Source organism: Dicentrarchus labrax, unplaced genomic scaffold (genome assembly GCF_905237075.1).
Source record: "Dicentrarchus labrax unplaced genomic scaffold, dlabrax2021, whole genome shotgun sequence".
NCBI classification, from domain to species: Eukaryota; Metazoa; Chordata; class Actinopteri; family Moronidae; genus Dicentrarchus; species Dicentrarchus labrax.
The window spans coordinates 23093064-23118364 of NW_026136708.1; the positions used below are offsets into that span (position 1 = coordinate 23093064).

At 44.0% G+C, this 25301-nt stretch overlaps 3 protein-coding genes and 1 long non-coding RNA gene across 58 annotated transcripts in view; 2 read left to right on the forward strand and 2 right to left on the reverse strand.

Annotated features, from left to right (window-relative positions):
• Nucleotides 1-907: 907 nt before the first annotated feature.
• LOC127368422 (uncharacterized) lies at nucleotides 908-3147 on the reverse strand. 50 transcript variants are annotated; one of them, XR_007885743.1, is made up of 9 exons: nucleotides 3010-3147; nucleotides 2814-2897; nucleotides 2618-2729; nucleotides 2230-2479; nucleotides 1782-2061; nucleotides 1642-1725; nucleotides 1448-1585; nucleotides 1033-1116; nucleotides 908-977 (listed from the first exon to the last, which is right to left on the reverse strand). It is a non-coding gene; the product is annotated as an uncharacterized LOC127368422 (long non-coding RNA). The 50 variants fall into 50 exon arrangements; XR_007885734.1 differs by lacking the exons at nucleotides 2618-2729; nucleotides 3010-3147 and adding exons at nucleotides 2536-2563; nucleotides 2730-2813 and having other exon boundaries at nucleotides 2870-2987; XR_007885735.1 differs by lacking the exons at nucleotides 2618-2729; nucleotides 3010-3147 and adding exons at nucleotides 2480-2563; nucleotides 2730-2813 and having other exon boundaries at nucleotides 2230-2395; nucleotides 2870-2987.
• gpr132b (G protein-coupled receptor 132b) lies at nucleotides 2594-24476 on the forward strand. 3 transcript variants are annotated; one of them, XM_051409219.1, is made up of 2 exons: nucleotides 2594-5125; nucleotides 24373-24476. In XM_051409219.1, exon 1 carries the CDS (start codon nucleotides 3783-3785, stop codon nucleotides 4842-4844), a length of 1062 nt encoding a protein of 353 aa, XP_051265179.1. In that variant the 5' UTR covers nucleotides 2594-3782; the 3' UTR covers nucleotides 4845-5125; nucleotides 24373-24476. The 3 variants fall into 3 exon arrangements, with proteins under 3 accessions (XP_051265179.1, XP_051265177.1, XP_051265178.1); XM_051409217.1 differs by lacking the exon at nucleotides 24373-24476 and adding an exon at nucleotides 7959-9584; XM_051409218.1 differs by lacking the exon at nucleotides 24373-24476 and adding an exon at nucleotides 7587-7681.
• LOC127368340 (NACHT, LRR and PYD domains-containing protein 3) overlaps nucleotides 8481-25301 on the forward strand; it is a 78039-nt gene continuing 61218 nt past the window's right edge. Inside the window, exon 1 of the mRNA XM_051409023.1 lies at nucleotides 8481-8583. The gene's annotated coding sequence lies outside the window, so the exon portion shown is untranslated. The remainder of the gene's footprint in view (nucleotides 8584-25301) is intronic.
• The window catches only part of cdc42bpb (CDC42 binding protein kinase beta (DMPK-like)), a 46299-nt gene continuing 37346 nt past the window's right edge, over nucleotides 16349-25301 (reverse strand). For 2 of the 4 annotated variants that reach the window (XM_051408969.1, XM_051408967.1), the window contains 12 exons: nucleotides 23669-23885; nucleotides 22982-23044; nucleotides 22648-22889; nucleotides 22214-22568; nucleotides 21924-22021; nucleotides 21617-21701; nucleotides 21399-21516; nucleotides 21111-21228; nucleotides 20701-20937; nucleotides 20058-20166; nucleotides 19907-19968; nucleotides 16349-17073 (listed from right to left, as the gene is read on the reverse strand). In XM_051408969.1, coding sequence (XP_051264929.1) covers nucleotides 16951-17073; nucleotides 19907-19968; nucleotides 20058-20166; nucleotides 20701-20937; nucleotides 21111-21228; nucleotides 21399-21516; nucleotides 21617-21701; nucleotides 21924-22021; nucleotides 22214-22568; nucleotides 22648-22889; nucleotides 22982-23044; nucleotides 23669-23885 — 1827 coding nt within the window. In that variant the 3' untranslated portion in view covers nucleotides 16349-16950. The remainder of the gene's footprint in view (nucleotides 17074-19906; nucleotides 19969-20057; nucleotides 20167-20700; nucleotides 20938-21110; nucleotides 21229-21398; nucleotides 21517-21616; nucleotides 21702-21923; nucleotides 22022-22213; nucleotides 22569-22647; nucleotides 22890-22981; nucleotides 23045-23668; nucleotides 23886-25301) is intronic. The other 2 variants (XM_051408971.1, XM_051408970.1) reach the window with 1 other exon arrangement.

Consider the following 25301-nt stretch of genomic DNA (forward strand, 5'->3'; position numbering starts at 1 on the left):
GACGGACGTGAGTTTTTATCAATTTTATTAATCAATAATCAATAATCAATCATCAGTAATAATATGTGTAGGTTATAGTATGAGCGTAATCAAATACTTCAGACTGAACGATGAACGATGTTTGTGAGCTGCGAAAGTACTCGCGTGCTTTCATACACACTGCTCTATTTTATTTATTTTATTATTATTATTATTATTATATCATATTATACACACTGCTCTATTTTATTTATTTTATTATTATTATTATTATTATTATATCATATTATACACACTGCGTTATTTTATTTATTTTATTATTATTATTATTATATCATATTATACACACTGCTCTATTTTATTTATTTTATTATTATTATTATTATTATTATATCATATTATACACACTGCGTTATTTTATTTTATTATATAATTATATTATATTATATATTATTATATTATACACCATGCTCTATTTAGATCATTGTTTACTTTCCATCCATATAAAACAATCAATATCAATTTATTTATTTATATTGAAAATAATAATCATTAATAATCAGTGGGTGGCTCAGGGGCAGAGCGGTTATTGGTTCGATGGTTGAAGTGCCCTTGAGCTAAATACTGAACCCCAAACTGCTCCTGATGCATCACTGTGTGAATGACTGAATGTGAACAATATTGATCCATATTATCATACTTCAATGATCAATATGTACACATTATACTACACTGATCCTATAAAACTGCTATTATTATAATCAATAATATTATATTTGATCCATTAGAGAGCTGATCAATAGTTCAATATGTTGTTTTATTGCCATCTGTCATTCATTCATTAACAAGGTCAATGATCAATAATTCACTCTGACCCCGCCCACCACCAACAGGCCACATCAGAACAAAGGAAATCAGAGAGCACGATGGGAGCTTGGGGGGGGATTGCACATACTCAGTAACTCCCTCACCTCACCCTCCAGATTGTAACTCCTCACCTCACCCTCCAGATTGTAACTCCTCACCTCACCCTCCAGATTGTAACTCCCTCACCTCACCCTCCAGATTGTAACTCCCTCACCTCACCCTCTAGACTGTAACTCCCTCACCTCACCCTCCAGATTGTAACTCCCTCACCTCACCCTCTAGACTGTAACTCCCTCACCTCACCCTCCAGATTGTAACTCCCTCACCTCACCCTCTAGACTGTAACTCCCTCACCTCACCCTCCAGACTAACTCCCCACCTCACCCTCTAGACTGTAACTCCCTCACCTCACCCTCTAGACTGTAACTCCCTCACCCCACCCTCCAGACTGTAACTCCCTCACCTCACCCTCTAGACTGTAACTCCCTCACTTCACCCTCTAGACTGTAACTCCCTCACCTCACCCTCTAGACTGTAACTCCCTCACTTCACCCTCTAGACTGTAACTCCCTCACCTCACCCTCCAGACTAAATCCCTCACCTCACCCTCTAGACTGTAACTCCCTCACCTCACCCTCCAGACTAACTCCCTCACCTCACCCTCTAGACTGTAACTCCCTCACCTCACCCTCTAGACTGTAACTCCCTCACCTCACCCTCCAGACTGTAACTCCCTCACCTCACCCTCTAGACTGTAACTCCCTCACTTCACCCTCTAGACTGTAACTCCCTCACCTCACCCTCTAGACTGTAACTCCCTCACCTCACCCTCCAGACTGTAACTCCCTCACCTCACCCTCTAGACTGTAACTCCCTCACCTCACCCTCTAGACTGTAACTCCCTCACCTCACCCTCCAGACTGTAACTCCCTCACTTCACCCTCTAGACTGTAACTCCCTCACCTCACCCTCTAGACTGTAACTCCCTCACTTCACCCTCTAGACTGTAACTCCCTCACCTCACCCTCTAGACTGTAACTCCCTCACCTCACCCTCCAGACTGTAACTCCCTCACCTCACCCTCCAGATTGTAACTCCCTCACCTCACCCTCTAGACTGTAACTCCCTCACCTCACCCTCCAGATTGTAACTCCCTCACCTCACCCTCTAGACTGTAACTCCCTCACCTCACCCTCCAGATTGTAACTCCCTCACCTCACCCTCTAGACTGTAACTCCCTCACCTCACCCTCCAGACTGTAACTCCCTCACCTCACCCTCCAGATTGTAACTCCCTCACCTCACCCTCTAGACTGTAACTCCCTCACCTCACCCTCCAGATTGTAACTCCCTCACCTCACCCTCTAGACTGTAACTCCCTCACCTCACCCTCTAGACTGTAACTCCCTCACCTCACCCTCCAGATTGTAACTCCCTCACCTCACCCTCTAGACTGTAACTCCCTCACCTCACCCTCCAGACTAACTCCCTCACCTCACCCTCTAGACTGTAACTCCCTCACCTCACCCTCTAGACTGTAACTCCCTCACCTCACCCTCCAGACTGTAACTCCCTCACCTCACCCTCTAGACTGTAACTCCCTCACTTCACCCTCTAGACTGTAACTCCCTCACCTCACCCTCCAGACTGTAACTCCCTCACCTCACCCTCTAGACTGTAACTCCCTCACCTCACCCTCTAGACTGTAACTCCCTCACCTCACCCTCCAGACTAACTCCCTTACCTCACCCTCTAGACTGTAACTCCCTCACCTCACCCTCTAGACTGTAACTCCCTCACCTCACCCTCCAGACTGTAACTCCCTCACCTCACCCTCTAGACTGTAACTCCCTCACTTCACCCTCTAGACTGTAACTCCCTCACCTCACCCTCTAGACTGTAACTCCCTCACCTCACCCTCCAGACTGTAACTCCCTCACCTCACCCTCTAGACTGTAACTCCCTCACCTCACCCTCTAGACTGTAACTCCCTCACTTCACCCTCCAGACTGTAACTCCCTCACTTCACCCTCTAGACTGTAACTCCCTCACCTCACCCTCTAGACTGTAACTCCCTCACCTCACCCTCCAGACTGTAACTCCCTCACTTCACCCTCTAGACTGTAACTCCCTCACCTCACCCTCTAGACTGTAACTCCCTCACTTCACCCTCTAGACTGTAACTCCCTCACCTCACCCTCTAGACTGTTTATAAATACAATAAAAATTTTAATCAACCAAAAATGTTCAGAGCTGAAAATATAATTCATAAAAGAGAACCACTGCTCTAAACAGATCAATACTCAATAATCATCAGTCTCCTGGAAAACTTTGAGTCGACTCATTTGTTCCTGAAAATGTGGAAGTGAGTCAGAGACTGAAGTCAGAGTTCAGTAAAGGTCAAAGAACTTAAAATGTGTGAAAACACGTATCTCCAGATGAGCTGTCAAACTTTATTTGAACTGAGTCAACAGAAAATGTGTCAATTTGTGGTTTCATTTGTTTCACGTAGCGAGAACCAGACAGAACAAAATACCCAGAAACCTAAAAACCAAACTCGCACTTATTGTTGAGGGGATTTCCTGTGAGACAGGAAGCAGAGAATTAGGCTCATCAAACGATGAAGTTTCAGCTTCAAGAGTTTAACGGATTATTATATTATTGTAGTTCCTGTCATATAATGTTCTATAGAACAGGTAGAGCTGGACCCCCAGGTACCAGAGTCTGATCTGTGGCCCTCTACTGTCACTCTACAGCTGTCACCATCCATTAAACGCAATAAAAGAATTACCAACAAAATAATATATATATAATATATATATGAATGGTTCCAGAATATTAATAAAGATATTCATTAATAAATGTGTTTGATTCTTGTTGATTTGTTTTTCATCCTCTACAGACAAACTGGATCTGATTGATCGTTTTCCTGCAGACATGATGCCGACGCCTGAGACGATTTCTCTGACAAACCACACGAGTCAGATGCTGTGCGAGCCTCCGTATGACGAGGGCCGCCTGCCGTTGGTGCTACTGTACAGCGCGGTGCTGGCTGTCGGACTGCCCGCCAACCTGCTGACCGTCTACCTCACCTGGCTGCAGGTGCGCAGGAAGAACGTGCTGGGTGTTTACCTGTGGAGCCTCTCGCTGTGTGACCTCAGCTACCTGGGCACTCTGCCGATGTGGGCGCACTACGTGAGCGTGGGTCACTTGTGGCCGTGGAGCTCGACCGCCTGCAAGCTAACGGGCTACATCTTCTTTAACAACATGTACATTAGCATCTTCCTGCTGTGCTGCATTTCCTGTGACCGCTACATTGCCGTCGTCTACAGCGTGGAGTCCCGCGGCCTCCGCCGGCAGCGCCTCGCCGTCCTCATCGCCCTCACCGTCGTGCTGCTGGTCGCTGTCGGTCATGTTCCCGTCTTTACCATGAGGGAGGGCAACGCCGAAGAGGGCGACCACCGCTGCTTTGAGCCGAGTCAGAGCAGCACCATGGTGACGGGCTTCAACTACGCCCGATTCGTAGTCGGTTTCCTGATCCCGCTTCTGGTCCTGGTGGGGACCAACCGCGGCATCCTGGCCAATGTGCGCCGCAGCACGGGGCTGCGGCAGGAGCAGAAGGTTCGAGTTCGCTGGCTGGCGGTGGCGGTGGTGGCCCTGTTCCTGGTCTGCTTCGCCCCTTACCACATCATCCTGCTGGTCCGAGCCGTCCTCTTCCACTTCCCCCAGCTGGAGAACGAGAACTGCCTGTTCGAGAGGACCATGTACACACCGTACACCATCTCGCTCGGCCTGTCCACCGTCAACAGCGCTGTCAACCCCGTCCTCTATGTCCTGTCCAGTGACAACATCCGCAAAGAGCTGAGCCGAGGCCTCACGCAGGTCTGTGACCGAGCTCACCAGAGACCACGATCTGATAGCAGCCAGAACAAGATCCAGCCCACCAAGAACTCCTGCGTCGCAGAGACCGAGACCGAGAGACAGCCGGGAAGAACCTGACAGGGGGGTCTCTGATTACCTGTTCATACACTGTGAACAGCAAAACTGCAGCCTTGTGGAGTCATTATGATTCAATTCAATTCAATTTTATTTGTATAGCGCCAATTCATAACAGAAGTTATCTCAGGACGCTTTTCAAATAGAGCAGGTCTAGACCGAACTCTTTAAAACATTAATTACAGAGACCCAACAGTACCACCATGAGCAAGACCTTGGAGACAAGGGCAAGGAAAAACTGCCTGTTAAAAGGCAGAAACCTAGGACAGATCCTTCGGCTCTAGGTGGGTGGTCGTCTGTCTCGACCAGTTGGGGTGGGGGGAGAGAGAGAGAGAGAGAGAGAGAGAGACTGTCTAAATGTACCACGAATCGGTCGATGGTCCAGTTCTAAAGTTATGAATCTGTTGATGAAGCTTTGCTGCTAACAGCATCTTTGTTCTCTTGAAAGGTCAAAGGTCACGTGATAAGGGAGTAAAGTTAGCGCAGCGTGGCTCGCCTTAAACGCCGACAGGATTTGGAAGACATTTGAATTCTAATAAAAAGGAAAGTTGGATAAAAGTCTGTCCATCTGTAAGATCTGTCAGACAGCACAACAGACACATGGTGGTGAGATGTCTGTGGATGCTAACACAGCTAGAACAGCAAGAACACCAGAGATATTAAACACTTTACAGACACAAAGTAGCTCCAACTGTCTGTCATTGATCAATGTGTCTATAGACGAATCATTGATTACTGATGAACAACTGTGGTAGAAGTTCACTGTCAACACTTTGTATAAATAAACTCATCAAATGTCTTTAAAATAAAACTTTGAATGGACTTTATTCTGTTATTAAATCTGTTTTAATTTAATGTTGTAAATTAACAACAATAACAGTAATCATAACAATAACAATAATGCCAGAGGACATAGCATCCCTGCAGTTCCCTGTAGTCTCCTGTAGTCCCCCGTAGTTCCCTGTAGTTCCCTGTAGTTCCCCGTAGTCCCCTGAAGTCCCCTGTAGTTCCCTGTTCAATTCAATTCAATTTTTTTGTATAGCGCCAATTCATAACAGAAGTTATCTCAGGACACTTTTCAAATAGAGCAGGTCTAGACCGAACTCTTAATAACATTATTTACAGAGACCCAACAGTACCACCATGAGTGATATATGTTGTCCCCCGTAGTTCCCCGTACTCCTCTGTAGTTCCCCGTAATTCCCTGTATTGAGGGGGGTGTTCAGTTGAGGTCAAAGAAGATTGGACCTCAGATCAGTTAGTCAGAAAGTTCCTCCCACTGATCATATAGAAATTATTTATTTATTATTATTTTAATTTAGAAATTTTATATATATAAACATTTTATAAACAAACATTTATGAACATTATAAACATTGATAAAGATTTATAAACATATTGATTACCACAGTAGTTACAGTTGAAATTCTTTCTCAGGTGAATCACATGAAGCAGAAGTGAACCCACAGATGGTGTGTGTGTGGGCGTTTGAACGTTTGCTGTGTGTCAGCAGGAAGTCAGCAGAATAAGACACGTCAACGACAATTCCTGGAAGAAAACACGAGTTGAAACAGAAGGGGAAGAAGATAAAGATCACACAGAAACCAGATAAATCTCCTCGCTGTGTCTGATTTTAAATCACAGAACAATAATCCAGTATTGTTATTATTTATATTTAATTTCCACTTAAGTAGTTTAGTAGTTTTAGTTTAGTTTTAGTTTTTTTAGTTTTAGTCAAGTTTAATTTTGTGCTACTTGAACAACAAATAGTGTATATACTTTAATTTATAGTTTTTATATCTTCTAATATTAATAATATCTGCAGTATTTTTACTGTGATATTCTTTGTTTTCTGTTTTTGCGCTGCTTTGCCCTATTGCTGCTGTGTCAAATAAAAAGGAAATTTTAAAATAAAGGAATTATCTAATGATACTTTATGCTAACACTGTATGCTAACACCGTATGCTACAGAAATGTTTGTTGCCCTCATGAATAAATAAATAAAGTGAATAATTTAGTTTTTACAGTCAAACACTGAAGAAGCTTACAGAAGCTTTAAAGAGGAAGAGGAGGCAGCAGTCAGTGAGAAAGAGGAGGAGGATGAAGATAAAAGCTGCTCCACAGCAACTGACCTGATTCAGTCTGTGTTCTACTCTGATTGGCTCTGCTGTTTCTCTGCTCTCATCCGGATGCTGCGATTGGCTGACTGACGGTGTGTAAACAAGCAGACAGACAGGCCACGCCCCCATCCTTAATCATTAATGAACCTGTCAGACAGAACTGAGGACGTAATCAATCATTAATGAGTGGCCTGGAATCTGGAATCTGGGTGATGGATGATGGATGACTGGATGGATGATGAATATATGCTGAAGGTGCACTGCATTACCAGCATTACACCTCCCACCCAGGTCACAAACTGTTGCCCTCCTCCCCTCTGGGAGGCGCTAAAGGTCTCTGTTTCCGAACTAGCAGGCTCAGGAACAGTTTTTACCCATCAGCCCCCCCCCCCGGTATATATTTATTGTTAATTCAATTCAATTCAATTCAATTTTATTTGTATAGCGCCAATTCATAACAGAAGTTATCTCAGGACACTTTTCAAATAGAGCAGGTCTAGACCGAACTCTTTAACATTAATTACAGAGACCCAACAGTACCACCATGAGCAAGACCTTGGAGACAAGGGCAAGGAAAAACTGCCTGTTAAAAGGCAGAAACCTAGGACAGATCCTCCGGCTCTAGGTGGGTGGTCGTCTGTCTCGACCAGTTGGGGTGAGAGAGAGAGAGAGAGAGAGAGAGAGAGAGAGAGAGCGACAGACAGACAGACAGGTGCACAGCAACAACAGTATTGGCAATGGCAGTCAAGCAGGACCATGGCAGGAGGCTCCACCAGGATTCAATTCAATTCAATTCAATTCAATTTTATTTGTATAGCGCCAATTCATAACAGAAGTTATCTCAGGACACTTTTCAAATAGAGCAGGTCTAGACCGAACTCTTTAACATTAATTACAGAGACCCAACAGTACCACCATGAGCAAGCACTTGGCGACAAGGGCAAGGAAAAACTGCCTGTTAAAAGGCAGAAACCTAGGACAGATCCTCCGGCTCTAGGTGGGTGGTCGTCTGTCTCGACCAGTTGGGGTGAGAGAGAGAGAGAGAGAGAGAGAGAGAGAGAGAGAGAGAGAGAGAGAGCGACAGACAGACAGACAGGTGCACAGCAACAACAGTATTGGCAATGGCAGTCAAGCAGGACCATGGCAGGAGGCTCCACCAGGATCCATGAGAACCTGCGAGACGAGAAAGCACAAGAACTCCGGGGAAGAAGTGGAGTTAGTAACATGCATTAAAGGGACATGAATGAGTGCAGAAAGAGAGAGGAAGAGAGTAGCTCAGTGCACCATGGGAAATCCCCCCGATAGTCTAGGCCTATAGCAGCATAACTAAGGGATGGTTCAGGACTCACCTGATCCAGCCCTAACTATAAGCTTTATCAAAGAGGAATGTCTTAAGCCTACTCTTGAATGTGGTGAGGGTGTCTGCCTCCCGAACCACAACTGGAAGCTGGTTCCACAGGAGAGGAGCTTGGTAACTGAAGGCTCTGGCTCCTGTTCTACTTTTAGAGACTATAGGAACCACAAGTAGCCCAGCATTCAGAGAACGTAGTGTTCTAGTGGGGTAATAGGGTACTATGAGCTCTTTAAGATATGAAGGGGCCTGACCATGAAGAGCTTTATAGGTGAGGAAGAGGATTTTAAATTCAATTCTACATTTTATAGGGAGCCAATGCAGAGTAGCTAGTACAGGAGAGATGTGATCTCTTTTTCTAGTTCCTGTCAGTACTCGTGCTGCAGCGTTCTGAATTAATTGGAGCGTTTTAATGGACTTATTGGGGCAACCTGATAATAAAGAGTTGCAGTAATCCAGCCTTGAAGTAACAAATGCATGGATTAGTTTTTCTGCATCTGTCTGTGATAGTATGTGTCTAATTTTTCTAATATTACGTAAATGAAAGAAGGCAGTCCTAGAGGTCTGCTTTATGTGGGAGTTAAATGACAAATCCTGATCAAAGATAACTCCAAGATTCCTGACAGTGGTGCTAGAGGCCAAGTTAATGCCATCTAGAGTGACTATATCTTTAGACAATGAGTCTCTAAGGTTTTTGGGGCCAAGAACAAGAATTTCGGTTTTTTCTGAGTTTAACATCAGAAAATTGCAGGTCATCCAGGATTTTATGTCCTTAAGACATGTTTGTAATTTAGATAATTGATTAATTTCATTGGGTTTGATTGATAGATATAACTGCGTATCATCTGCATAACAGTGAAAGTTAATGGAGTGATTCCTAATAATGTTGCCTAAAGGGAGCATATATAAAGTAAATAGTATTGGTCCAAGTACAGAACCTTGTGGAACTCCATGACTAACTTTAGTATTTATGGAGGATTCATCGTTAACATGTACAAACTGAGAACGATCTGATAAGTATGACTTAAACCAGGTTAGGGCAGTTCCTTTAATGCCAATTTGATGCTCAAGTCTCTGTAAAAGAATATCATGGTCAATGGTGTCAAATGCAGCACTAAGATCTAATAATACAAGTACAGAGACAAGTCCATTGTCAGAAGCAATCAGAAGGTCATTATTAACTTTAACCAGAGCTGTCTCTGTGCTATGATGAACTCTAAATCCTGACTGAAAATCCTCAAATAAACTATTGTTATGTAGAAAGTCACACAACTCTTTGGCGACTACTTTCTCCAGAATCTTAGAGAGGAACGGGAGGTTAGAAATCGGTCTATAGTTGGCTAAAACCCCTGGGTCAAGAGTGGACTTTTTAAGAAGGGGTTTAATTACAGCTACTTTAAAGGACTGTGGTACATATCCTGATAATAAAGAAAGATTAATCATATCCAGTAAAGAAGTGCCAATTAAGAGAACAACTTCTTTAAGCAGCCTAGTTGGGATCGGGTCTAACAGACAGGTTGATGGCTTCGATGAAGAAATGATTGAAGTTAACTGATGAAGATCGATAGCAGAAAAACAGTCTAAATATACATCTAAGTTTACATTGACAGAAGTCCCTGAACTTGGAGAGCCACTGATAACTGTTGATGGCAGTTGGTGATTAATTTTTCTCTAATAGTAATAATTTTATTATAGAAGAAGCTCATGAAGTCATTGCTACTTAAGTTTATGGGGATATGTGGCTCAATAGAGCTGTGACTCTCTGACAGCCTGGCTACAGTGCTGAAGAGGAACCTAGGGTTGTTCTTATTTTCTTCTATTAGTGCTGAGTAATAGGCTCCTCTGGCATTACGGAGGGCCTTTCTATAAATCTTAAGATCATCTTGCCAATTTGAGCGATATTCTGATAATTTGGAAGAGCGCCATTTCCTTTCAGATTTCCTAGCTATTTGTTTTAACTGGCGGGTTTGGTGGTTATACCAAGGTGCTAGTCTCCTATGTTTTAATAATTTCCTTTTTATAGGAGCGATAGAGTCTAATGTTGATCGTAGTGAGTCTGTAGCACTATCGACAAGATTATCAATTTCAGAGGGACTAAAGTCGTTATAGGACTCTGTTAAATTCAGACATGGCATTGAATTAAACACTGAAGGAATCTCCTCCTTAAATTTAGCTACAGCACTGTCAGATAGACATCTGCTGTAGGAAGTTTTGCCTAATGGCTTATAATCTAATAGTATGAATTCAAAAGTTACTAAATAATGGTCAGATAGGAAAGGATTATGTGGGAAGACTATTAAATGTTCAATATCAATGCCATATGATAAAACAAGGTCAAGAGTGTGATTAAAACAATGAGTTGGTTTATTTACACTCTGACAGAAGCCAATTGAGTCTATTAATGATATAAATGCATTACTAAGGCTGTCATTGTCAACATCCACAAATCTGTTCATAATGTAAATATCTTACCAGCATATCCATTTATATATATGTCGGGCTCCACGTCGGCATTACAGTGGTCTAACTGTATTAGTTTAACCAATTAATGGTTATTAAAAATTAGAATTATCAAAAGATAATAGAAAATGACTCGGGGCACCACCCTTAAATAAGGGAACGATAACCAATAATCAATCGATCAGTCTCATAAAAATTACACTAAACTTTTAATTCAGAAGTCAGATTAATAACTACAACCAAAATCATTATTAATAGCTAGAGTGGGAGCTTTGGCAGCTGTGGCTCAGAGGCAGAGTGGGTTGTCCCCTAATTGGAAGGTTGTTGGTTCGATCCTCGGCTCCTGGTGCCACATGTCGAAGTATCCTTCGGCAAGATACTGAACCCCGAATTGCTCCCGATGCCGTGCATGATGGGCTTTGCCATCACTGAGTGAATGTGTGTGAAAGGATGAATGTGTCTGTAGTGTAAAAGCGCTTTGAGTGGTCAGAAGACTAGAAAGGAAACTATACAAGTACCGGTCCATTTACCATTTACCATACATAGAAGAGGTTGGTATCACTCGCTCTTGTACAAAATTAAATAGGCCAGCATATGTAAACACAAACATTTATTAAAGAAATATAATAAAAGGAAAAATACACAATATACACTCTAACTTAAAGGAACTAATTTAGAGGAACAATGGGTGTGTGTGTGTGTGTGTGTGTGTGTGTGTGTGTGTGTGTGTGTGTGTGTGTGTGTGTGTTGCTTGCCATTAAAAAATTTCCTTTGTCCTCTGACTAGATGTTTCAGGGTGTGAAACACGTGTTGGTGAGAGACAAAGATCATAGAGGAGCTCGAGGGGTCGGGCCTGGCCTAGGTCCACAACTTATCACCCGGTGTGGGTGTGTGAGCGAGTGCGAAGGGAGAGAAGAAGAAGAGCGTCTCTGGCTTAAGTAGCCGTGATGACGGGTCTGGTGTCCGAGGATCTCTGACCAATGACGGCCCGGTGTTTGGGCATTTATGGCCTTTAAACCACACCTTGGCCCCCCCCACTGAGGAGTCTGTGATTTCGCGGGCCCTACATTTTATGACTTTCAGTCGCCACAAACAGGCTTTTAGACTTACAACAAGGCCCTGGACAATCCCTTTGTTTGAGCACATGGTCAGATTCCAACAGGTTCCCTTTGGTCCAGTTATGCAATTTTCTGATGTTAAACTCAGAAAAAAACGAAATTCTTGTTCTTGGCCCCAGAAACCTTAGAGACTCACTGTCTAAAGATATAGTCACTCTAGATGGCATTACCTTGGCCTCTAGCACCACTGTCAGGAATCTTGGAGTTATCTTTGATCAGGATTTGTCATTTAATTCCCACATAAAGCAGACCTCTAGGACCGCCTTCTTTCATTTACGTAATATTAGAAAAATTAGACACATACTATCACAGACAGATGCAGAAAAATAATCCATGCATTTGTTACTTCAAGGCTGGATTACTGCAACTCTTTATTATCAGGTTGCCCCAATAAGTCCATTAAAACGCTCCAATTAATTCAGAACGCTGCAGCACGAGTACTGACAGGAACTAGAAAAAGAGATCACATCTCTCCTGTACTAGCTTCTCTGCACTGGCTCCCTGTAAAATGTAGAATAGAATTTAAAATCCTCCTCCTCACCTATAAAGCTCTTCATGGTCAGGCCCCTTCATATCTTAAAGAGCTCATAGTACCCTATTACCCCTCTAGAACTCTACGTTCTCTGAATGCTGGCCTACTTGTGGTTCCTATAGTCTCTAAAAGTAGAACAGGAGCCAGAGCCTTCAGTTACCAAGCTCCTCTCCTGTGGAACCAGCTTCCAGTTGTGGTTCGGGAGGCAGACACCCTCACCACATTCAAGAGTAGGCTTAAGACATTCCTCTTTGATAAAGCTTATAGTTAGGGCTGGATCAGGTGAGTCCTGAACCATCCCTTAGTTATGCTGCTATAGGCCTAGACTATCGGGGGATTTCCCATGATGCACTGAGCTCCTCTCTTCCTCTCTCTTTCTGCACTCATTCATGTTCCATTAATGCATGTTACTAACTTCACTTCTTCCCCGGAGTTCTTGTGCTTTCTCGTCTCGCAGGTTCTCATGGATCCTGGTGGAGCCTCCTGCCATGGTCCTGCTTGACTGCCATTGCCAATACTGTTGTTGCTGTGCACCTGTCTGTCTGTCTGTCTCTCTCTCTCTGCCTCTCTCTGCCTCTCTCTCTCTCTCTCTCTCACCCCAACTGGTCGAGACAGACGACCACCCACCTAGAGCCGGAGGATCTGTCCTAGGTTTCTGTCTTTTAACAGGCAGTGTTTCCTTGCCCTTGTCGCTAAGTGCTTGCTCATGGTGGTACTGTTGGGTCTCTGTAATTAATGTTTTAAAGAGTTCGGTCTAGACCTGCTCTATTTGAAAAGTGTCCTGAGATAACTTCTGTTATGAATTGGCGCTATACAAATAAAATTGAATTGAATTGAATGAACAAGTTCATATTTAAAGGTATCCTTGGGTCCCAACATATCTATTATTACTTTTCTGAACATTTGTAAGTTACACTTTACTACTTTGTACTTCTGCTTGATTCAATTCAATTTTATTTGTATAGCGCCAATATTTGTATAAAATAAGTTTGTAGGAAAAAAAAAAAGAAAAAAAAGATGCTAACTGTGTTTGTTTGTACTTACAATGACAATATAGTTAAATCAAATCAAATCAATCAAATATGATGATGAATGGATGATGAATGATGGATGGTTGATGAATGGATGATGATGATGGATGGATGGAGGTTTGATGGATGATGATGAATGGATGGATGATGAATGGATGGATGAAGAGATGATGGATGGATGATGGAGGAATGGATGATGAATGGATGATGGATAGATGAATGGATGGTGGATAGATGGATGAATGGAGGATGAATGGTTGATGAATGGATGTTGGATGATGAGTGAATGAATGGATGAGTGAATGAATGATGGATGAGTGAATGAATGATGATAGATGGATAAATGAATGGAGAGATGATGGATGATGAATGGATAATGGATGGATGATGAGTGAACGAATGGATGGATGGATGATGTAGAGACCAGGGCTCTGTTGGGGGCTGCCATCGCTGAAGATGGTTCTTACTGATATTGGCTGTATGTTTGGGGTCGTTGTGCTGCTGCAGAATACATTTGGGGCAATCATACACCTCCCTGATGGTATTGCATGATGGGTAAGTATCTGCCTGTATTTCCCAGGATTGAGGACACTATTAAACCTCCACCACGCTTCGCTGCATTCACTCATTATTGTCATGAATGGATGATGAATGATGGATGGTTGATGAATGGATGATGGATGGATGATGGATGAATGGATGGATACAGGTTTGATGGATGATGATGAATAGATGATGGATGGATGAATGGATGATGGAGGTTTGATGGATGGATGGATGATGATGGGTAAATATCTGCCTGTATTTCCCAGGATTGAGGACACTATTAAACCTCCACCACGCTTCCCTGCAGTCACTCATTATTGTCGTAACCGTCGGCCAACAAACAGACAAAGATTTCTATTATTATAAATAATACCTGCTGCCATGTTTCTGCCCCCCAGGACCGATGTTTTGGTACATAGTTGAGTCGCTTGGCCTTGTTTCCATGTCGGAGGTTTGGCTTTTTGGCTGCAACTCTTCCATGAATGGGCACTTTATTTAAGGCTACTACAGTATATTTGTGTTTTTGGTTTATTAGTATTATTCATATTGGAGTTATCTTTGATCAGGATTTGTCATTTAACTCCCCCAAAAAAAAAACCCCTAGGACTCCCTTCTTTCATTTCATAATATTAAAAAAAATAAAAAAAAAAAAAAAAAAAAAAAAAAAAAAAAAAAAAAACAACAAATATTTTTCAAAAAAAGCATTAAAAACACCCTTTTTTTATAATTTGCCCCCCAAAAAACCCAATAAAACCCCCAAAAAATAAAAAAAAACCCGCAAAAAAAAAAAAAAAAAAAAAAAAAAAAAAAAAAAACCCCCCCCTACCAACCCCCTTCCATTGCCCCCCCAAAAAATATAAAAAAAAAATAAAAAAAAATCCCCCCCAACAAAACTCATCCTTATTACCCCCCTTCCTTTTTTAAAAAAAAAATAATACCCTTCTACCCCCCAAAAAAAACACCACTTCTAAATAATTTTGTTTTTTTTTTTTTTTTTTTTTTTTTAAAATAAAAAAAGGGCCAAACCCCACAAACCCCAACCCCCCCCCCCTTAAACCCCCTCTTGAGGTGGGGTTCCGGGAGCACACCCCCACAACAACAAAAAAAAACCTTATTAAATAAATCTTTATTTAAAAATTATTTTTATTAGTATATAATGAGGTTATGATTACAACCCTCTTCATAATCTTACTTTTTTAACCTTAAATATTTTTGTATTTTCCCATTTTCTCCCCTCCCCTCTTCCTCCCTCTCTCTCTCCTCCCCCCCCTCTCCCCCATCCTTCTTTTTCCCCCCCCCTCCCCTCCCCTCCCTTCTCCTTTTTCTCCCTCTTCTCTTCGTTCTTGCTTCTTCCTGGGCCCCCCCTCCCTTGGCTTCCCCCTCCCCTCCTTCCCTTACTCTTTTTCTTCTTCTTTTTTTTCTCTCCCTCTCCCCCCCCCCCCCCCCCCCCCCCCCCCCCCCCCCCCCCCCCCCCCCCCCCCCCCCCCCCCCCCCCCCCAACCCCCCCCCCCCCAACCGGCCCCCGATTTTTTCCCTTTTCTTAAACCTTTTATCCTTTCTTTTCTCCCCTCCTTCTTGCTTTTTTTTCAAAGTGGTGGTTTTTGGTATTTATTTTAAATTTTAAAAATAAACCTAAACAACTTCTAATTATAAAAAAAAAAAATAAAAAATAATTTAAAAAAAAAAAAAAAAAAAAAAAAAAAAAAAAAAAAAAAATATTTAAGTTGATGTATTATTATTATTATACAATGTTATAAAGAGTTCGGTCTAGACCTGCTCTATTTGAAAAGTGTCCTGAGATAACTTCTGTTATGAATTGGCGCTATACAAATAAAATTGAATTGAAATTGAATTATTATTATATATTCAGTGTAAAGTTAACATCTGTTGATACAACAAAACTTTACAAAAGAAACACTGACAATATAAATATCACGTTTCCCCCAGGTGGTTTGATCCTGTGCAGGTGGTTTGATCCTGTGCAGGTGGTTTGGTACCTGTGCAGGTGTTGAGTTACCTGTGCAGGTGTTGAGTTACCTGTGCAGGTGTTGAGTTACCTGTGCAGGTGGTTTGGTACCTGTGCAGGTGGTTTGGTACCTGTGCAGGTGTTGGTTACCTGTGCAGGTGTTGAGTTACCTGTGCAGGTGGTTTGGTACCTGTGCAGGTGGTTTGGTACCTGTGCAGGTGGTTTGGTACCTGTGCAGGTGGTTTGGTACCTGTGCAGGTGTTGAGTTACCTGTGCAGGTGTTGAGTTACCTGTGCAGGTGTTGAGTTACCTGTGCAGGTGGTTTGGTACTTGTGCAGGTGTTGAGTTACCTGTGCTCCCTCTGACACAGACACGCTCTCAGGTTCTCTTCAGATTCTTTTATTGAGTTTCTGTTTGGCTGCTAACATGTTTCATAATTACAAAGATTTTTTAACTGGTGATTCTGGAAGAAACAAAGCAGTAGTGTTCAGGTGTACACCCCCCCTCACCTGTCTCGCCTGGGGGGGGGATTCAACAGGAAAGATCATCACTGACACAAAATCAAAGATTATTTTTCTGCTACAACAACATGATGATGTGCAACTTTAACAAAACTTTAAAATTAATTCATACAGTGTTTTTTCATCAGAGTGAGACCTCCCATCTGTCAGGAAGTTAGCCACCGTTAGCTCAGCAGCTACCTGCCCACTAAAGCTTAACAGGAAGTTATTTAATACAGAAGAAGTAGTGATTGGTCCCACAGAGCCAATCAGACTAAAGGTCAAAGGTCAAACACACAGCAACTGTCAGCAGAGGCAAGGTTAAAACCAGGTGGCGGGGCTTCCCAGCAGGTAAAATCCAACAAATATAAAAGCAGCAGGAAGCTCAGACTCACCCCGCCAAAATAAAATCATCAAGTAAAATTTAAACTCTCAGTGTGGAGCCTGATTGGTTCATTTAGCCCCTCTTCCCTCAGGTGGGGGCCTCAGGGCTCCATGTCCAACCCGTCCAGGGTGAGCTGGCTGCGGTGGGGGGAGTTAGGGCTGGGGGGGCTGCTGGGGTTGGAGCTGTTGGAGGGGGTCGAGTGTTTGGTAGAGTCCGAGTCCGGCTGAGGAAGGCAAGGAGAGACAGTGTTTACTGTGTTAAACTTTTCACATAAAGATGAATTTTATTCTAGTAAAAAAATAAAAACTAACAGCTTTAAAAGCAGAGACCGAGCAGAGACCGAACATAGACCAACAGGAGACCGACAGAAGACCAACAGTAGACCAACAGAAGACCGGACATAGACCGACAGAAGACTGACAGGAGACCGGACATAGACCAACAGGAAACCGACAGAAGACCGACAGTATATCGACAGTAGACTGACAGAAGACCGACAGAAGACCCAACATAGACCGACAGTAGACCGACAGTAGACCGGACATAGACCGACAGGAAACCGACAGGAAACCGACAGGAGACCGACAGGAGACCGACAGGAGACCGAACATAGACCGACAGTAGACCAACAGAAGACCGGACATAGACCGACAGGAGACCGTCAGTAGACGGGACATAGACCGACAGTAGACCGACAGAAGACCCAACATAGACCGACAGTAAACCGACAGTAGACCGACAGTAGACCGACAGAAGGACGGACATAGACCGTCAGAAGGCCGGACATAGACCGACAGAAGATGGGACATAGACTGACAGTAGAACGACAGAAGACCGACAGTAGACCGAAACAGACGGACAGAAGACTTCACATAGACCGACAGAAGATCGGACATAGGCTGATAGAAGACCAACAGAAGACCGACAGAAGACCGGACATAGACTGACAGAAGACCGGACATAGATCGACATAAGACCGGACATAGATCGACATAAGACCGGACATAGACCGACAGAAGACTGGACATAGGCCGACAGAAGACCGACATAAGACCGGACATAGATCGACAGAAGACCGGACACAGACCGACAGAAGACCGGACATAGACCGACAGAAGACCGGACACAGACCGACAGAAGACTGGACATAGACTAACAGAAGACCGGACATAGACTGACAGAGGTTGATGTTTCATTGTGGTGTTTGGACAATATCTTCCACATTCAGAGTGAACACAGATCAACTCATTAAACCCTCAGCTGGATTAGTGTGAGGGACCCGAGTCACTCTGCATCCTGAGATAGTTTATGAAAATCTCCGGTAGAGGGATAATGAAAATGATTTGCTCTCTTAACAAATCTAATGCCAAGGATGACTATGGATTTGACACTAATTTTTTAAAACTTCACATGGAGTCACTGGTTTGCCCCATCATACAGCTGGTAAATCTGTCTATCGGGCATTCTGTTGTCCCGACTAACTGGAAGGTGAGCACGGTGAATCCAATCTACAAATCTGGAAGTAAATCTGAAATCAACAACTATAGACCAATCAGTATTCTTCCTGTCATCTCCAAAATTATAGAAAATGGGTGGCTAAGCAGTTAGTAGAACATCTCAATAACGGTTATACAGCATTACACCCGATGCAGTTTGGTTTCCGGACTCACCATTCCACAGAGTCGGCCATAAGTATGTTTGTCGAAAAAAAAAAGTGTCTCCTGGATAGGAACAGCTGTGTGGGAGCTGTCTTCCTGGATCTTAAAAGGGCCTTTGACACCGTTGACCACAGAGTACTGTTAACCAAGCTGTCGGAATTTAATTTCTCTACACAGGCCCTCAATTGGTGCAGATCGTATCTTGCAGATAGAGAGCAGTGTGTGGTGGTCGGCGGTGTCAAATCCCCTTACCTGGACTGTCCAGTAGGGGTCCCTCAGGGATCCATACTTGGACCTATCTTGTTTTCTCTTTACATAAATGATTTCTTTGATGTCTGTAAGGGTGTTAATGCACAGTTGTACGCGGATGACGCACTGATTTTCACCCCTGTGAAAAACACGACAGAGGCTGCTCAAATACTTACAACAGCAATGGCTCGTGTTCAGGACTGGCTCACTGATTCATGTCTTTCTTTAAATGTTAAAAAAAAGTGTCTATGATTTTTGCTAAAAGGCCGCCAAACATTGATCACATCAAAAAAGTGTCAAATACAACCTGGCAAATTTCAGACAGATCAGGAATTCTTTAACCAGCATTGCAGCTTTGATGTTTTTACACTGTATGATCTGATCTCATATAGACTACTGCTTAACGAGCTGGTCACTGGCATGTACGACAGCACTCAAACCGATAGAATCTCTCTATAAAAAAGCCCTAAAGACTCTAGATAAAAAACTCTTCTCCTTCCATATCTGCAAGACCCTTAAAAAACTAAATTTCCATAATTTTAAAACTTTTAGATTTGCCTGTTTTGTATATATAAGTCTCCATGGTCTTGCTCCACCACCGCTGATTGACTTCATAAAGAAAAAGACTCTGAGAGGTATGAGCACCAGGGCTTTTGATAGAGGAGACTGAGATTCCCCACAGGCGCATCACGTATGGGAGGAACGTGTTGTCTGTTGTGGGGGGGGAGACATCTGGAATAATCTTCCCTCCACAAGAAAGGAATGCCCCACATACTCTTCTTTTAAAGGACAACTAAAACAATGGCTCAAATCCAATCAAAAGTGTGACCACTAACTGGACTTAACACTAATTGAACATTACTTTTTAATACATTGTTATATCCTGTCTGAGTCTGGTATTTTTATGATTGTGTAATGTATTGTGCTGTGTGTGTTGTCTCCTCTATTTGTATTTTATCTATTTATTTGCTGTCTCTTCTATTTGTATTTTTCTATTTATTTTATTAGGGACTGCGGATGCAAATTAGCGGCTTTGCTATAATCTGGCATGTTTACAGAGATGTTTTAATATCGATGTTCACTAATGTGCACTGTCCCTATCCAAAAATAAAGCATTATCATTTAAGAGTGTGTGTGTGTGTGTTTTACCTCTCGTTCCAGGTCCTGGTCTGGTTCACAGATACTGCGAGATGAAGCTCCTCCCCCAAAATCTTGAAACAATAGGAAACAGAGTACTGATGACATCACAGAGCTACACACATCATTCAGTACACAAACGTGTGTACAGGGGAGTTCGTACCTGAAGCTGTGCGTGTGATGTGTGTCTTGCTCCTCTGTTGCCTGGAGATACTGGACAGTGGGCGGGGCTTATCTTTAACTGAGTCGTCCTGAGAGGATGGCATCACACTCTACACACACACACACACACACACACACACACACACACACACACACACACACACACACAGAGTTAAATGGTGTCTTCAGCGCCCCCCAGTGGTCGTATTACAGCTCCCAGAAGTTTCTGCCAGTGGTTCTGTAGCTAGGACTCATGGGAGATCTAGTTGCTGAAGCTGCAGGTTACCGAAGCAGGACAGGAAGAGGAGTGAGAGGACAGGCAGTGGAGTGAGAGGAAAGGAAGTGGAGGTTTGATGAAGGAGTGAGTTATGATCTGTGTTGCTGTCGTTTCTGTTATAATTTTGATTTTTAACGTCACACAACCCAAACACACGTTTTCACTTTATTAATGTTTCACTCATAAAATGTCACCTGATGCACATCTGAGGACTGAAAGGTTCATAAAATCCAGCTGATCAATAGAAATGATTAGTTGATTAATTAGTTACATTAATCGTTAGCTTGAGATTATGGAACCACTGCACACCAGGCAGGAGAGGAGTATGGGAGAGGAGGGTGAGGGAGATAGAGAGAAGCTGGCCTACCCTTCCCAGAGAGGAGGTGGAGGGAGAGGAGGAGGAGGAGGAGGAGGAAGGCTGCAGGAGGCTCTGCTGGGAGGAGGAGGAAGAGGAGGCGTCTTTCTGCAAGAAGGCGCCGGCCGACGCCGAAGTCATGTGATAGACGTGCTCAAAGTTCGAGGGGGGAGAAATGAGGGTGTGACGGGAGGAGGAGGAAGAGGGGGAGGGAGACGGGGAGGGGGAAAGGGAGGCGACATCACCAACCTGAACATCAGGGGGAGGAGGTACAGGGAGGGGGTGAGGAAGGTGAGACAGGGGAAGAGAAGAGAGGAGGAGTCAGTGTGATGAACAGAGCTGTCGGAGGGTTGCAGGGGGGAGGAAGTGAGGGAGGAGAACATGCCGACAGGAGGAGGAGGAGGAGGAGGAGGAGGAGTTACCAGAGGGAGGTCCATGAGGACCTGCATGCCGTCTCCTGGTCCCATGTGAGCCACGTGGTTAAAGTTCGTTGGATTAGAAATCAACTTTGATCTCAACTCCGGATCCCTCAGCATCTCCCTGAAAGTACACAGTATATTATACACAGTAATACTACTATAATACACAGTAATACTACTATAATACACAGTAATACTACTATAATACACAGTAATACTACTATAATACACAGTAATACTACTATAATACACAGTAATACTACTATAATACACAGTATATTATACAGTCACCTCCTCTGCTGCAGTCGCTCCTCCTCAGGAACCTTGAAGAGGAACTTCCTCTTGCTGCGAGTTCGAACCATCAACTTCCTGCTGTGGTCCGATGTGTCTGGGATTGTGAGGTCTCCCTCTGAAGACAGACAGGTGAAGAGACAGACAGGTCACAGACAGGTGGTAGACAGTTATGGTAGTATTATCCAGGTGTGTGCCCAGGTGTGTCTGGTGGTCACCTGATGAAGTGTTGCTGAAGTAAATCAGACGAGGAGGTTCTGAACTCAGCAGGTTTAAGGTCCCTTCAACATTCAGAGGTCTGATCTGAGGAGAGACACAGAGCTGCTGTGACTGGCTGTTCACTGCGATTGGCTGTTCACTGCAGTTGGCTGTTCACTGCAGTTGGCTGTTCACTGTGACTGGCTGTTCACTGTGACTGGCTGTTCACTGTGATTGGCTGTTCACTGTGACTGGCTGTTCACTGTGATTGGCTGTTCACTGTGATTGGCTTTTCACTGTGATTGGCTTTTCACTGTGATTGGTTACCTTGCGGAGAGAGATGGTCTGAACCCACTCTGTTGTATGAATATCGAAGACGTCGACCCCGTATTCACTGTAGACGGTCAGGTGGGAAGAGTTAGAGCCTGGAGAGAGAGACGTGTTGATAATGATTATTACCTTTATGATATTTAATGACAACAATGCAACACACTGGTGCTGACAGGAGACACCCAAACCATCTGCACCTGTCTCTCTCACCTGAGAACCACCTCACAACTAATAAACATGTACTAATGATATTGTACTAATGAGCCTGTACTAGTACTATGACGTACTGCATGCGAGCGGCGTGGCGGGCCACATTAGCTCCTGGGTTCTGGAGCGGCGGCCTTGTCCGTCCACATAGATGCCGAGCTGGCTGAAGCAGAGCAGCAGCTCGGTGGAGCCCACCTCCAGGGCGTGCAAGGCATCCAGAGGCTGCTGGGCCAGAAAGGCCAGTGAAGGGTCCGCTGGGCTCACAAGGCTAATGGGGGACGACTCCCCCTGCAGGGCCAGCAGAGCAAAACCAGAAGGATAACCGACACACAGCCGCTCCCTAACCATACCCAACCACTGCACCTGGCCTGGAGCCTGCACCTCCCACAGCTTCTTGTGGTTGGGCTTTGCTCGAGTGATCTCGTAGCACTGAACCTGGAGGGGACAGAACCAGAGCCTTAGAACCCAGCAGAACCACAGAGGGTGTTTAGATAAATCTCCAGGTGTACTGTACCTGACGTTTGACAGCGGCCAGTAGACAAGCTGGGCCTCCGGGTCGCAGCAACCCTGTGGTCAGAGCCTGGCAGCCTTTAGTCTCTGTCAGCTTGATGTCAAAGGCGGACTCCGCGCCCTCTAGTGCCCCCCAGCCGTGAAGGTGAACGTGACGGTTCCGACCACAAAGCAAAGCGATGATCTTCTCCTTCGGGATCAAATCTATCTGATAAACCTTCTTACTGTCTGCTGCTCGTACGATCACTGGAGAGAGAGACAGAGGTTAGTCGTCTGTCTGTCTGTCTGTCTGTCTGTCTGTCTGTCTGTCTGTCTGTCTGTCTGTCTGTCTGTCTCACCGTCTCTGGTGACCTCCACCACAAAGAGTCCATCTTCTGTCCCCAGGGCGATCCTCTCTCGGTCTGCAGACAGAGGATCACAGAGAACAATTAGAAGAAGTTCCTCAGAGAAACTAAGAACAGGCAGTTAGGGAGGGACCTGTCGCAGTAGCTAATAGCGCTGTGTACTACGTCCCCCCAGTTCAGCACCTGTGGTGGATCCATTAGCGGACTCTGTCGGATTGGGAGCTCCCAGTGAACAGCATGTCCAGACCGGGACTGAATGCAGCATCTGATGCTGACTGAGGACAGTTTAACTACAGGGAATAAAGGACTGAGGTAGTTCTTTTTTTCCAGGTTAGGCTCCTGGCACCCCGGAGCTGAGTCAGTTTGCTCATGCAGCTAACGATAGCGAACATAAACGTTAACAGCAGTTAGCTACTTCTAGTAACAAGTCCATCAGGGAACTCTGTAAATTCAATTCAATTCAATTTCATTTGTATAGCGCCAATTCATAACAGAAGGTATCTCAGGACACTTTTCAAATAGAGCAGGTCTAGACCGAACTCCTTATAACATTATTTATTATTATTAAATCACCGTGGTAATTCTGAAAACTTAAATAAAGATGAGTCTTTCAGTAGCGGTACTCAGTACAGTCTGTCAGAAGTATTTAGCTGTAGAACGTAGCAGAAAATCCTTACTGACCGAGCAAAGCAGCAGACAACGTGGTCTTGATGATGGGCAGCGAGGCATCATAGGCCTCGTGCAGGACATGGACCTGACGGTTCTTCAGCAGGTTCTTGGTCAGGATGCTCTGCAGACTCTCCAGGATCCTGACCCACTTCCTCTTCTCCACTTCGCTCTCCGCCAGCACCAGCAGAGACACAGAGGAGAGCTGCGAGATCAGCTGTGACGAGGTCACCTGATCACAGCAACAACAAAGGTCAGAAAGTGTTGTTCTTTCCAGTTAAGAGGACACCTAGCAGGAAAATAGCAACATGGGGCGCTGCATGTGATGAACTTATTGCTAATCAGTGCTGAGTAATTGAAATATTAACTGAAGAAGTTAACACTGCATCATGTACACTACAGGCCAAAAGTCTGGAAGCAACTTCAAGTTTCTGTTTACAATACCTTTCTTAAAAACCAGTGTGAATTATTTGGATTTTGGGATGTATTTACTGCATGATCAATTCAATTCAATTCAATTCAATTTTATTTGTATAGCGCGAATTCATAACAGAAGTTATCTCAGGACACTTTTCAAATAGAGCAGGTCTAGACCGAACTCTTTAAAACATTAATTACAGAGACCCAACAGTACCACCATGAGCAAGCACTTGGCAACAAGGGAAAGGAAAAACTGCCTGTTAAAAGGCAGAAACCTAGGACAGATCCTCCGGCTCTAGGTGGGTGGTCGTCTGTCTCGACCAGTTGGGGTGAGAGAGAGAGAGAGAGAGAGAGAGAGAGAGAGAGAGAGAGAGAGAGAGACAGAGAGAGAGAGAGACAGACAGACAGACAGGTGCACAGCAACAACAGTATTGGCAATGGCAGTCAAGCAGGACCATGGCAGGAGGCTCCACCAGGATCCATGAGAACCTGCGAGACGAGAAAGCACAAGAACTCCGGGGAAGAAGTGGAGTTAGTAACATGCATTAAAGGGACATGAATGAGTGCAGAAAGAGAGAGGAAGAGAGTAGCTCAGTGCACCATGGGAAATCCCCCGATAGTCTAGGCCTATAGCAGCATAACTAAGGGATGGTTCAGGACTCACCTGATCCAGCCCTAACTATAAGCTTTATCAAAGAGGAATGTCTTAAGCCTCCTCTTGAATGTGGTGAGGGTGTCTGCCTCCCGAACCACAACTGGAAGCTGGTTCCACAGGAGAGGAGCTTGGTAACTGAAGGCTCTGGCTCCTGTTCTACTTTTAGAGACTATAGGAACCACAAGTAGCCCAGCATTCAGAGAACGTAGTGTTCTAGTGGGGTAATAGGGTACTATGAGCTCTTTAAGATATGAAGGGGCCTGACCATGAAGAGCTTTATAGGTGAGGAGGAGGATTTTAAATTCAATTCTACATTTTATAGGGAGCCAATGCAGAGTAGCTAGTACAGGAGAGATGTGATCTCTTTTTCTAGTTCCTGTCAGTACTCGTGCTGCAGCGTTCTGAATTAATTGGAGCGTTTTAATGGACTTATTGGGGCAACCTGATAATAAAGAGTTGCAGTAATCCAGCCTTGAAGTAACAAATGCATGGATTAGTTTTTCTGCATCTGTCTGTGATAGTATGTGTCTAATTTTTCTAATATTACGTAAATGAAAGAAGGCAGTCCTAGAG

Bases quoted from the DNA above. Each gene is read 5' to 3' on its own strand.
- gpr132b (XM_051409219.1), top strand. From the start codon at position 3,783: ATGATGCCGACGCCTGAGACGATTTCTCTGACAAACCACACGAGTCAG.